This window comes from Porites lutea, chromosome 2, assembly GCF_958299795.1.
Source record: "Porites lutea chromosome 2, jaPorLute2.1, whole genome shotgun sequence".
Lineage (NCBI taxonomy): Eukaryota > Metazoa > Cnidaria > Anthozoa > Scleractinia > Poritidae > Porites > Porites lutea.
Window position 1 is genome coordinate 39354842 of NC_133202.1, and position 12500 is coordinate 39367341.

Sequence of the window (12500 nt, forward strand, 5' to 3'; positions counted from 1 at the left end):
TGGCATCATTATGAAAACTTGACAAGTCATGCTATTTCTCTTTTCAGCAAAAATACCTTGTTATTGGTATTGCTTATATCGTCAGCAGTAAAGCGCAGTCCATGAGAGAGAACAAATGTTATGTAACAATCTTTCTGTCATATTTGTTGGTGCACACATCACGGTACATTTTACGTTAAAAACTTGAGTGGAGCATGTTCATTTACAATTCTTGCAACGCAACGTATTTGCTTTGTAGCCTGCTTCGTGTTAATGACTGTTCGTATAAAAAACTAACAGACAGTAGCTTAAATTAGACCTCCCTTTACAGATAAATGAATAGTGACACCATTACAAGAACGCCAGTTAGCTGCCACAGCCCTTGACCACAACCTGACAAGAGAAGGAAAAAATAGTTAACGGTCTCTACGTTGTCCCAAGGAGCTTTTTTGCTTAGGAAAACACAAGAAATCAGTGAATGATTTGCCTCTTCAGCAGTAAATGCCGATTGCTTATATAGGGATATTTCAGTAAATAGTTGAGAAAAACTGGGCGAAGGGAGAGGGTGGAAGAGTAGAAAAGGCAAAGCAAACTTTTTCCCTTTCTCTAAATTTTTCCTTCCCGTCACCCACCGCTCGCGCTATGCGCGCGTTCCCCCATACAACCCCCCCCCCCTCCCCCACCCACTACACACACATACACACACACACGCGCGCGCGCGCGCGCTGTGGGCTCATCTCCAGGGTCAGCGTTCCCAAAGTACGAAGGGTGCAGCTGAGTGTTGGGCTTCATGGGTAAAAAGAAAAACAAAATATAGGTAATATTTTTCACTAGTCATGAATCCATTGGTACATTCGCACTCCATGTAGAGAGGAGCTCTCTGTATGGAGATCGCGACTTGCTAGCGAACCGTGATGAAGAGCTTGGTCGTCGGAGCATCGTGTGTGCCGTGACAACTGTGTAGGTGTCCTTCTACTCCGTGGAATTTGTGATTGCACTCAATGCTTACGAATGCAGACGCTTTGGGAGATGAGGGCTAGATTAACATGATTGAACCAATTCACTATATGTTACGACTGTTGGCCTACGAGCAAGCTCTTTGGGCCGCTATGGTGGCCGGGCGAAATTCCCCGGGAGAGCTTGTTCGTAGACAAAGTATCAACGCACCTTTCACTCCGCTAATCTCCGCTTTAAACCCTTCAAACGCACCCAACTCGTCCGAGTGAAACGTGACATACAGATACGGGCTCAAGGGCCTCTCGATTGAGGGTAATGTCTTTCCACAGTAACGCCCTGTAAATTGTGCATAACAAGGTGTGGTTACAAATAAAACAACTTTCATGTTAGCATGCATAACAGGTGCTTTATGAGCAGGGCGAGGCAAACGCTTCAAGCGAAATGCCGCGTTCGCCTCGCGCAAGCGCCCGTTATGCAGGCTAATTCCATGTTCTATTCATTTCTCCTATATATTTGATTATCAACATACAGTGGAGGTTACAATAAGCTTTCCACATTCATTGATCCTTGGGGAATAAATCCAGCAAAAGTGATTCTCGGCGGTTCTTTTTTTCTATTCTTCTGCACGTTAAATGAATAGAATTACCTATCAATTTTGCTGTTTTTTCCGTTCCATCCCTCAACTCTACGTAGTCCGCGCTGCAGTTTGTACTCTCCTCTAAATCAAACGCGGTGAACTTGAAAGTCAGTTCCGGTCGCTTCATCCCGGTAGTATTCAACCTGATGGACCATCCGCAGTCCATATTGTTGGGGTATTGCGTTCCGAAGTATGGAGTTTTGATTTCCTGGATTTCTCCTTTGTAGGCAACGATATCGGCTTCCTGAATACAGTCTATTGAAAATAAAAGAAAGATAGGACTGTAAATAAAGAGAAGAAATGTTGGGATGAAGAATTTAAAGATAGTTCTAAACGTATCTCAGCGCGCTTTTCATTTTTAGAATTGTATTTGGCTGGTCAGTTCTGTTCGTTCGCAAATGGTACACGTTAGTTCTGAGAACCGTCAGAACTGGTTGTGACCGAACTGGCCCTACTCAAGGAGTAGTCCATTAGACAAACCCGGTACTAGGTAGCAAATGAGAAGATTTTGCCCTCAAAAAAGTGATTTTGAAGCTTTGGCCACATTTCAGCCCAAAGGGGAGGGGTGGCTCCAACGGTGCGCGCTTATTATGTTTTTACCTTGACGAACTTAAACTAACAGGGAAAAAATACAAGAAAAGAAAATACAGGAAAAAACTCTACCAGCACATACATTGGCGGTGAGTAGGGGAACGGGTAGTGGGACTCACTGGAACTTAATAATGATAATGAATTTGTATAGTGCTAAAACTATAGAAGAATATTCAAAAGCGCTTTACATTAAGTTAAAATTAAAAATAAATAAGCAAGCCAATAACAATAATAAATAAAAAATTCAAAAATCCCTGAGAGCTATAATAATAACAATAATATGCTATGCCATGGTAAAATCTAAAAAAATGAAATTCGAAAATTCCTAACTAAATTTAAATCAAACAATAGAACTATTCCAACAGAGTGAAAGCTTCCTTAATAAGAAATGTTCTAAGTTGCTTTTTAAAAATGGCGAGGTTGCTACTTGTTCTTAAGATCAATGGCAACGAGTTCCATAAAACAGGTGCAGCATGAGCAAAGGCCCGATCCCCCTGAGTGTAGAGCAGTTGACTTTTGGAAGGAACAGAAGAGATTGTGCAGACGAACGAAGAGCATAATTAGCAGCTGGTTTCAGGGATAAAAGATCTTCAATGTAGGATGGACTTTGGTTGTGTAATGACTTGTACACAAAAAGGAGCAATTTGAACTGAACTCTAAACGTTACTGGAAGCCAATGTAAGTCGATAAGGGCGGGTGTGATATGATCAAATTTTCACAACTTAATTGAGATCACCATGGAAATGTACTATTTATACACTCCAGAATAATTAGTTGTAAAACGTTTGAACACTTTCTGATGAAAAGTGAACAAACTAGGAGTATTAAAAATTTCAAAAATAAAGTAACGTCCTGTTGTGAGAGTTGTGACGCCAGTAACCATACTAAATAACACTCGCGACAATTTGCCATTTATTGAGAGGCCCTTTTTAGGCTCCCAGTTTATAGATTAGCTTCAAAGTTGATAAGACTCAATTTAAACGGGGCGAGGTGATTAATGGGGTGGTGGATATAATTGAGCCAGAGACGGTCCCGTACTTGTTTCTTATAGTTGGCCAATGCACTTAGTTATAGAAAAGTGGAACTCATTTGAAGCCGAAGTAATTGCCCCCCTATAGTCATCTTTGATACCAATGTTGAAAGTTCTTTTAAAATTAACATACTTATTATAGTGTGGGCTGCGCACGTAACATAACGGCGTTACCAGGGCGGATAAAGGTTGGGATCCTTTATCCGTCCTGGGTGTTTATTTAGATGCTCGCCCTTTCCTGGATCACTTTCGCGCCATTCGAGAGCGTATTTGCGAACCCAATTTTGTACCTTTACCATCACATTCAACGCAATGTAACGTCACGACAATTTCATTGATTGCATTTCACCCGCTCGCGTATTACGTTAGACCTTAGAATTTTTTTTTTTTTAACTTCTGCTGTTACTTGGAATTAAGTAATTAACAATTATTCCTCGAGCCCGAATGGGCTCTGAGTCAATAGCCCATGAGGCCGAAGGCCGAATGGGCTATTGACTCAGAGGCCATGATGGCGAAGGAATAATTGTTTTTGTAAAATCCAACTAGTTGGTCAAAGATATCGAGAATAAAAAACTTTTAGCTAGTTAAAGCTGGACTTTAATTATTTTTGGCAGCCAAAAAGCGCGTGCATTTCGCTACTAGTGGGCTATAACATATAGCCTAGTAGTAGCTCAACCTATCAGAACGCAGCACGCATTGATAAGAGACCTCTAGTTGGATTTTACTAATTTCTAATATACCTGCCATTCTATCGCAATTTAGAACGAGTAAAACACCCTACCAGCTTGTTTCATTTCGCATTTCTCGTTTGTTATGTTAGAGGCAACTCCAACAAGACTCTCCGTTGTTCGCGCTAAAAATGTTATCATATCAGGAGTCACGTGATTGATGTCGTCACAGCTTTGATGGTAACACTGTTTCATGTATCCGCGAAAGTCAGCAGTATCTGTAAGGAAAACCGTGGGTAGTGAAGGATCGGCGTCCCAGAACCGATAATGATCTGAGCGAAAGAAGTCTTGCAAAGAAAATTGAACTTGCCGTGGCCAGTTACTTGGTCTTCCTTCCACGCCGGAAATTTTTACTGCTAATGATTTGAAAGTGCCTGTTAAAACAAAGACAAAATTTTATACCATTTTTTTTTTTGTACCTTCAACTTTTCATAAGCACTCCTGTTCACTAATTAACAACCAACGTGTTCAAGCTAAATAGCCCGAAGGACCAAGGCTACTTAATCTGACGTAGCAGAATCATAGAAACTCGAAATATAGCAGTGAATTAGTAGCAATCAATAAACAACCAGTATTTGAGGCCGTGTATGGTGTGAACATAAATGCACATAAATGAGTTTGTTATCCAAGTCGAAAGCTGTGGCCAACACTTAGCAAACTCCGAGGACTGCATAACTTTGTTAATTCTTCAAATTCAGACAAATGACGGCCAACGTTGAGCAATACAAAGTTATTACGGGAATGATGATAATCTTGCGAATTTGGTCAGCTCGTTATAAAAAAGTAACAACCGCTGGATTCAGACCAATCAGAATTGGAGAAAAAATTCGATTCAATAATTTTAATAATAGTCGCATGTGTGGCGTTTCAGACTTAAAACATTTATTAACAGTGATCATCCAAACAAAAATGCCCTCTACTCATGGAGAGCATAGATATACTCCTTACATGAAAAAAAAAACAATTATTAAATTCCAAGTTTATTGGCCAAGGAAAGCACAGTCCTTTGTACAATACAAACCTAGACAAGTACTTTAAGGCATGGCATTCGTAACGTGTAGCTCTCTATTAATTTTTCACATTGTGAACTGTTCATTAGAGTATGGTGAATGATTTTCATTATAGTTGTAATAGAGTTAATGGATTGTCCGTGTTAAAATAAGGATTATCTACCTAACATCTATCCAGTTAAAACAGGAGGAGGGCCAGTTGTTCTAAAGGTTGATAACCCTATCCATCGAATAAATCTCTATTCAATGGATAGCGCAACTGGTTTTGCTACTAGTTGTCCAACAGTTGTTCGAAGGCCGATTAGCACTTAACCCGGGGTTAAATATAACCCGGGTTTCTTTGTTTCTTGTGTTCAAAAGCATTTTCTCGGATAATTTTCTGTGCTATTTTGAGAGCTTCCAATCATCAACTTGTAGACAAAAAGAATTAAAACTGAAATGCTTTCTAAGCTTTCAAATCTGAATTCAAATCTCGCACTAACCCTGGGTTATCTTAACCCAGCTTTGAACAACTCGGCCCAGATAGTGATTTATCCGGTGGATAGCGATACAACCGGGGCCAGATGTTCAAATGAACAAATCAGTTCCTAGTATAGCCGGAACGGCCGCTGAAAACGCGGATCCAAAAACCAGTATGGGCAAGTCGCAATTCTATTTAGTGTTTCTTTTCTGATTGACTGTGACATTATTGAAGGATTTTTCTCATTTTTCGAAAACCGCTTGATCCATCCATATTTACTGGTCGAACACATTGCATACAGCAACTAACCTGGGTTGGTGTAAAGCTTAAGAGCCTGCAGTAAAGCGGTCATCCCTGATCCGTTATCATCCACACCAGGAGTTGTGTCCTCGGAGTCATAATGAGAACCAATCAGAACAATCTTATCGTCACGTGATCCAGTGTACCGACCAGGCAATTGACCAATGATATTAACACCTGGATACTTAAAAACAAGAAGTAAAACATTACAGAGAGATAAAACTAATTCAATGAACGTAGAAAGCAGCATAGAATAGGTCAAAGTATATGTGTGCTCACTATCAGAAATATGGTACAAGCGTAATTAACGGACAGCGATGAAGTTACAAATACGTTATTGACCCGGCCAGGATGAGGTCAAAACGGCTAGTTATTGCCAAGTTCTTCTTTGCGTTTTTATTCGTCACCGTCAATAAAAACGCAAAATAGAAGGAGGCCAATATTCACCCATCTTGACCCAACAAGCTTGGTCAATAAAGGATTTATTACGTGCCGCCAAAAAGAGAACTTTTACTTGCAGGGCCAACGCGGGAACCCCGAGCGGGCAAGATGCACTTGGGTAACCAATCAGAAAGCAGGATTCGCTTCATCTTGCCCGCTCGCGGATTCGAGTCGTTTCTATTAAGCCTTTCAGATCAGGCTCACTGGACCAGGTTTTAACGAATCTAACATTGTCGCATAAAATATGTTGGAACCCGAGTTTGAACATTTCGTTGGAAGGTGCTGGATGTTGCTGAGTTGATACTTTTGGGCTCCTTCAAACGGATCCAACGCTATGTAAAAATGATGGACCAGCCTTGTTCTTCACAATGATGATGAAACATTCCTGCTTATAATGATGGACCAACATTTTTGGAAGATGTTTGACTGACATGTCGAAGCCATGCACGACAATGCGCAACAAACATTTAGAAAACGATGAAATGCATGTGCGTTTTACACTGCTGTTGGGTGCAAGATAACATTGTCAAATGATTTAATTCTAGCTTTCCAAAACAAAATGCGAGTACGGCGATTTCCCAGTTATCTGGTTAAAAACCACGAGAGTCTTTTTGTCGTCCGAAAGACGAGTTTTAAATCACTAATTGGGTTCAATTTTGAACAGCGTTCATTTCTCTAGGAACTTTTGTGCTTCTTAAGCATCCTTTTAAATTAAGTTGACCAGTCAGCGTGGTTTATCTATCCTCCAACAGATTCAAGCACTCAATGGTCCATGACATAACAAACTTGGTAGTCGTTTTAAAATTACCTGCGGGTTGTTACTTTGAAATTCTTCAGTCCACGTGCTCAGTCCGTGGTCTTTGAATGTTTTCACGATATAGTCACGTGCGTTCTGTTTCTCAGCAGGGTTTACCGCGACGTTCCTTGTTTTCGTGAAGTGACTCAGTATGGAACGCAGAGACTCGGTCAAAGTCATAGAATCGACGCTGAAGATTGCTGAAGAAGAAAGTTTAAGAGTCGAGACACTGGAAAATAACAGCTAGTTGAAAAATACACACTGGCAAAGGCTTTCTTATTTTAAACTTCTTTCTTTCTTCCTTACCGTCTTTCCTTCCTTCTTTCCTTCCCTTTTAAATGCGATGCGCTTAACAACTTTGTAGAATGATGGCCATTTTCATTGTCGTGCAAATTTACTCCGTTTTCGCGCAAGCTTATTGCCTGATTTACACGTTAAAATTATGTGATGTCACACACGATCGTCTCCGCTGAAAACCACGCCATCGCCTACCACACACACATTCTTGTTACCTCATGATCATGATATTTATCACATAAGCTCTCTTTCTTTGCTTTAAACCATGTGATATCACACACGACTTTTTAAATCTATTATCACTGATAACATGTGAGTGTCATTTCCAATACAAGCTTTTATATGGGTTACCTGTGGTCAACTTCAGTACAATGCTGAGCTGTTCCACTCAAATTTATAATTGACGTTTTGGAATAATCGCAATACCTTGATACTGAAATGGAACAATCAGAAAGCCAAATGTAATGGAAATTGATAATTACAGAACGGTCAGTGCCTTGCAGTAATGACAGTTCATAGAACCAATTCTCTGCCTATTTTCAATTCATCAGCTGTGGTTGCATGATAATTTTCGTTATATCTGCATTGTGTCGCTCATATTGAATCGAGAATTTAAGAAACTAAATATACGTATCTGCTAGGCCAGCCTGACCAGCCTGACTGCATGAAACCTCCTCGCTCTTTACATGATGACCTTACTAAGTAGCAAATTCTGCATAATTGAGTTTGAATTTTTCATTTACAACTTGCGGGTTGGCCAAACTACAAGGTCTAGTTTCAAAGCCGCCTTTTGCTGAATTTAACTCCCTGTTCAAAGCAACCCTCAACAATGTACGAGATGAAACTGAACTGGGGTATGCAAAACAATAACCACTTTTTAGAACTCTTAATTTTACATTATTACAAGTAAAATCCTTTTTTGGTACCTGATGCAAGACAAAGTAGCAGCATCAGAGTTCTTAAACCAGCCATGCTGTGGAATGTTTGCCACACTCTCTCGCGTTGTTTGGTAGCGTCCTGTTGTCAAATGTTTGCAACAGTTTTTGCGTTGTTACATTTAAGAGATGAGTGACTCTTAAGAAGTTATGTTGTTTTAACAACTTAAAAGTATTTAAAAACTTAAAAGTATTTGCCACAATTTCAATACATTATTCAACAGATCCCGGAGTGTCTTTTGTGACGTCATGGTACTTATATGAAGTCATGTTGTCCAGTGTAGCATGTGTGTCACGTGACTTTTGAAACACCAAAATTATGGGATAAAAAGAAAGAAAGGAGAAGGTAAGGGCATCAACCAGTGGGTCTGCCAATTTAAAGGTTTTAAATTGTTCACAATGAGATTTTGAGACGTCTCCGCTAGCCTCAGTAGCCTGCGTAGCTGAAGGATTTATCAAGCGAGCGTACAAATGAACTCCTAAATCGAGTGGCGAAGTTGCGAGAAAAATAGAACCGGTGGTTCTTCGTTTTTTTCCGCAGAGCTCTAAGTTAATGGTACGTTTTTTTACGCTGTAAAATCTGTCAGCGAAATCGATCTAGATACTGACTGATAACTTGGTCCTTTAGTCTTTAATGCTTAGTGCCTGCAAGACCTTGCAAGAGGCACGCGTCTTTGAAACCAACCATTCCTGTAACGCCATTTTGCAGCTGCGAGGCGCCTCCCTTTATCGGCTTGTGATAATTTGACTCCTAGTTAATAGTTCATTGCTATTTTTTCTCGCTAGATTATTTGTTGGTGTACTAGCACTTTAATCTGCAATTGTGGCTCTTTTAATGCTAAAACATAAATGAATTAAAAGTTTCATTCAATCCCTTCTGATTCAATCCATTATAATATTTCCAGACATTCCAACACCCGTGGAATCTCAATTTCAGTTTTGTGTCAATCATCTCAGATTTGTCACCCCTATTCATTCTCTGTAACGGACGCTCTAAGAGGAGGTTCTATGGAAGCTCAATGACGAGCAGGGTCAAAATTTAATTATAATGACACCAACCATTGAGAACCTGTTATCACAGATATATAACATGTACAGCACTCTTGCCCAGCTACATAACATCCGAGGTCTCGGTATATAACACTTCCGTAAAGGGACTGCATGTCCTCGCCTGGACGGTTCATTTTTAACGTAAAAGTGCTGGTGGGATTTGAGGGGTGAGGCCATCCAAAAGCATATAACCTCAAAAGGAGCACAGACGTAAAGAACGTGGTAGATTTATCTTTAGCGATGCCATCTGCCAGGGTAGCGGGGTAGGGGTATCCTCTACCAGCAGGAGAAGTAAGGCGACTCCTTCCTTCCGCTAGCCTACAGGTCACCTGTGGGAAGGATGTAGTACCCGGTCAGCCCCCGATCAGGGTTACGTGAAGTCATGGGAGCGGGTGAAGGTTGTTGATGAGGAGGCACCTGATATCATAATCCACAGTGTTGGCTCCAATAACTACCACCAGGCATAGGATCCTTCTACCTTGGACACTGGCTGAGGCTACCTATCTTGAAAAGAGAAACAAAGAAAGACTCGGGACCCTACTTTCCGAAACAACCAGTCTCAACAATCTGAGACTGATATCAACGGAAACAACGTCGTTTCCGCTATGTGGTCGAAGATGCGACGTCCATCAGGATAGGCAGTAGATGATGTTGACCGCATCTGCAATGATGCAAACATGTTTCCAGAATTCTAAAATATACCTTTTCTGGGGTCCTGGAATTCAATTTTTTCCCCTTCCATTCTTACTCTATTGTTCACCCCAACAACATGTCGACTGTTTTACTGAAAAATGGAGCCAGATCTCTCGACGGCGAAATTTAGCTCTCTTTGATCTGAACTCGTCTCTATAAATGAATAAGATACAATAACATTATCCCAAATACTATACATTTCAAAACTAAGCAAAGTGCACCATCTTAAAATTTTCGAGGGTAAGACGCCTTGTCTTGAGACACTCCTCCTCCCCCCCTCCACCAGTATGTTACCTTAAAATGCTTGTTTAAAAATTACAGCGAGGGTCAGCTTGACAAGTTTTAATTTTACTTTATATTTTTTTTTATATATTTTTTTTTCCTTTTGACCGAAGTGAGCTTCACTCAATTTCAGCCCGCGCTAAAATGGTCCAGGGTCGAGGTTGAAATCCAAGTTGAAAATGTGCTGGAAGAAACATTATCGTATCGCTGTCTGGCTTTGTCTCTCAGTCTTCTTACAATTAGAAAGGCTTTCTGAACGTCTCTTGTAGCCGATCTGATTCTCAGCTCTGTCGCTGATAAATCCAACAAACAGACTCGGTTATGGTTCTTCACAGACCAAACACCAGTAACATGACAAGAACACTAATCAGCTGCACCATTTCTAGTCCATCATAGCCTGGTGAAATGTAACAGAAACAAATTTGCCTGATTTTATGATCGTGCTTATGAACACAAAAGAAACTAAGTTACACTGCATTTGTGCAAAGTGTGGTGAGAGCGCGGTTCAAACAACGTCAACTTTTCGAAAAATGAAAAACGGAAATGTGGCAAAAATATTGAGAAGATCGTCCAACCTTGTCCCTAGAGCTTTAAATTCTATTTTCTAAGGTAGACCCTCGGGACGAGGTTGAAGATCGTTTAACTCTACGCTGCAAAAGTGTCAACAAACAAGTCATTCATAAACAGTCAGTGTGAAATCTAAATAAGCGTTTCTTTTTTTTTGGCAGCTTGTTCGTATCCAGCAACCCTGCGAGCAGAGTCTCCGTTCATCTTCCTAGATAAGTCCCGACTTATCTAAGAAGATCGAAGGAGACTCTGCTCGCAGGGTAGTATCCAGCCCACAAAACCTGAAAGAGCTGGCAAACGGCCTCAAACGCGCATCATGCCAAGCGAAGAGATCATATCATGATCTCTTGGCTAAGCGCACAGGAGGTCACGAGCATTTTTTTAAGGCATTTTTAAGGATCCAGGCGGTTGCCTTCAAGACTCTTATCGATCATATATAACTTGCCTTTAGCACCACTCTTAACACCAATTTTATTTGAACTCCATTCCGCTTTGAACCCCTTAAGGGTACCCAGTTCGTCCGAGTGAAACATGATATACAGGGACTGGGCCGAGGCCTTGATTGGCTCAGGCGCTGTCCTTTCGCAATACTTTCCTGTAAATGATAAAACAATTATTCAGATCATCACCACGACGGAAGGGAGCGAAAATATTGTTGGCAAGCCCTGTTTGATAGTCGAATCCTCTTGCATATGCATAATACACTATTGAAAATGACTGCACTGACGCCGGCCAGTTCCGCCATCTCAGTTGGTTTTCCAAAACAATGAAACAGGGACAAAAGAAGACAGGCTTTTTTTTTTCATTTTGCTCAAAATCAGTATTCGTGAAAATTATGTGGGGGATAATTTTGTACTGAAACATTAAAAGACTTTTTTTTTTCATTACGAGAAAGAGAAGGTTTGCGGTTAATACACAGCACAATGACCATTTCACTAACCTTTCACCTCGTTTCTTTGTCAAAACCGCTCGTTAACTGCTTATCATAAGGTACCTTAGCCTCCCACGCAGACGTTCTTGGGGGTTCGTCACGCGTGGGGCAGGAACGTGTGACGAACCACTAAGAACGTCGCGTGAGAGGCTAAAGGTACCTTTTAACAACATGGAGATTATTTTCCATGTTTTCCTTACGGAAATATATCTTAAAGTTTTTCCAAATAGCTATACACTGCCCTTTAATTGCGAATTTCATGTTACGCGAGTTAATTCATTTATTACCAATCAGTGGTGCTGCTTTGTCTGTTCCATCCCTTATTTCCACGTAGTCCGCGGTACAGTTTTCACTCTGTTCCAAATCAAAAGTGGTAAACTTGAGAATGAGATTATCTTGTCCAGCGTCCACTTCAATGGTCCACGCGCATTGAATGTTGTTAGGGTACGTCGTGCTAAAGTAAGGAGAAGTAATTTCACCCCTATCTGAAGTGAGTTTCTGAGAACAGTTTGCTAAAAAAGAAAACAAAATTGCGAATCACAGGAAGAATAAAACAGTGGGTGGTCCTCAGGCATCAAATAAAAATTTATATATTTATTTGTTCATTTATTTATTATTTTAAGTGCCTGGCACGTTGGAAATATAAAAGTGATAAATTTTTCACGTACATAATTTTGAGCAAATGTAACAATTAACTTGAGATTTGCGTCTACCACAAGGGTAAGTAGCTTAGTAATTCTGAAACTCATTGTGGGGACTTCTTTTTTATTTTGGCTCCTACGCCAGGAAAAATACTTCTATTTCTAAATACACCTC

At 40.4% G+C, this 12500-nt stretch overlaps 2 protein-coding genes across 2 annotated transcripts in view; both read right to left on the reverse strand.

The window, feature by feature from the left end:
• Positions 1-304: 304 nt before the first annotated feature.
• LOC140926186 (uncharacterized) lies at positions 305-8198 on the reverse strand. The gene is made up of 8 exons (XM_073375970.1): positions 8153-8198; positions 7578-7659; positions 6942-7158; positions 5702-5876; positions 3976-4296; positions 1583-1828; positions 1147-1272; positions 305-372 (listed from the first exon to the last, which is right to left on the reverse strand). Exons 1-8 carry the CDS (start codon positions 8196-8198, stop codon positions 305-307), a joined length of 1281 nt encoding a protein of 426 aa, XP_073232071.1.
• Positions 8199-10353: 2155 nt separating this feature from the next.
• LOC140928575 (uncharacterized) overlaps positions 10354-12500 on the reverse strand; it is a 9934-nt gene continuing 7787 nt past the window's right edge. Inside the window, exons 6-8 of the mRNA XM_073378345.1 lie at positions 11972-12196; positions 11199-11348; positions 10354-10583 (exon numbers count right to left, since the gene is read on the reverse strand). Coding sequence (XP_073234446.1) covers positions 10516-10583; positions 11199-11348; positions 11972-12196 — 443 coding nt within the window. The 3' untranslated portion in view covers positions 10354-10515. The remainder of the gene's footprint in view (positions 10584-11198; positions 11349-11971; positions 12197-12500) is intronic.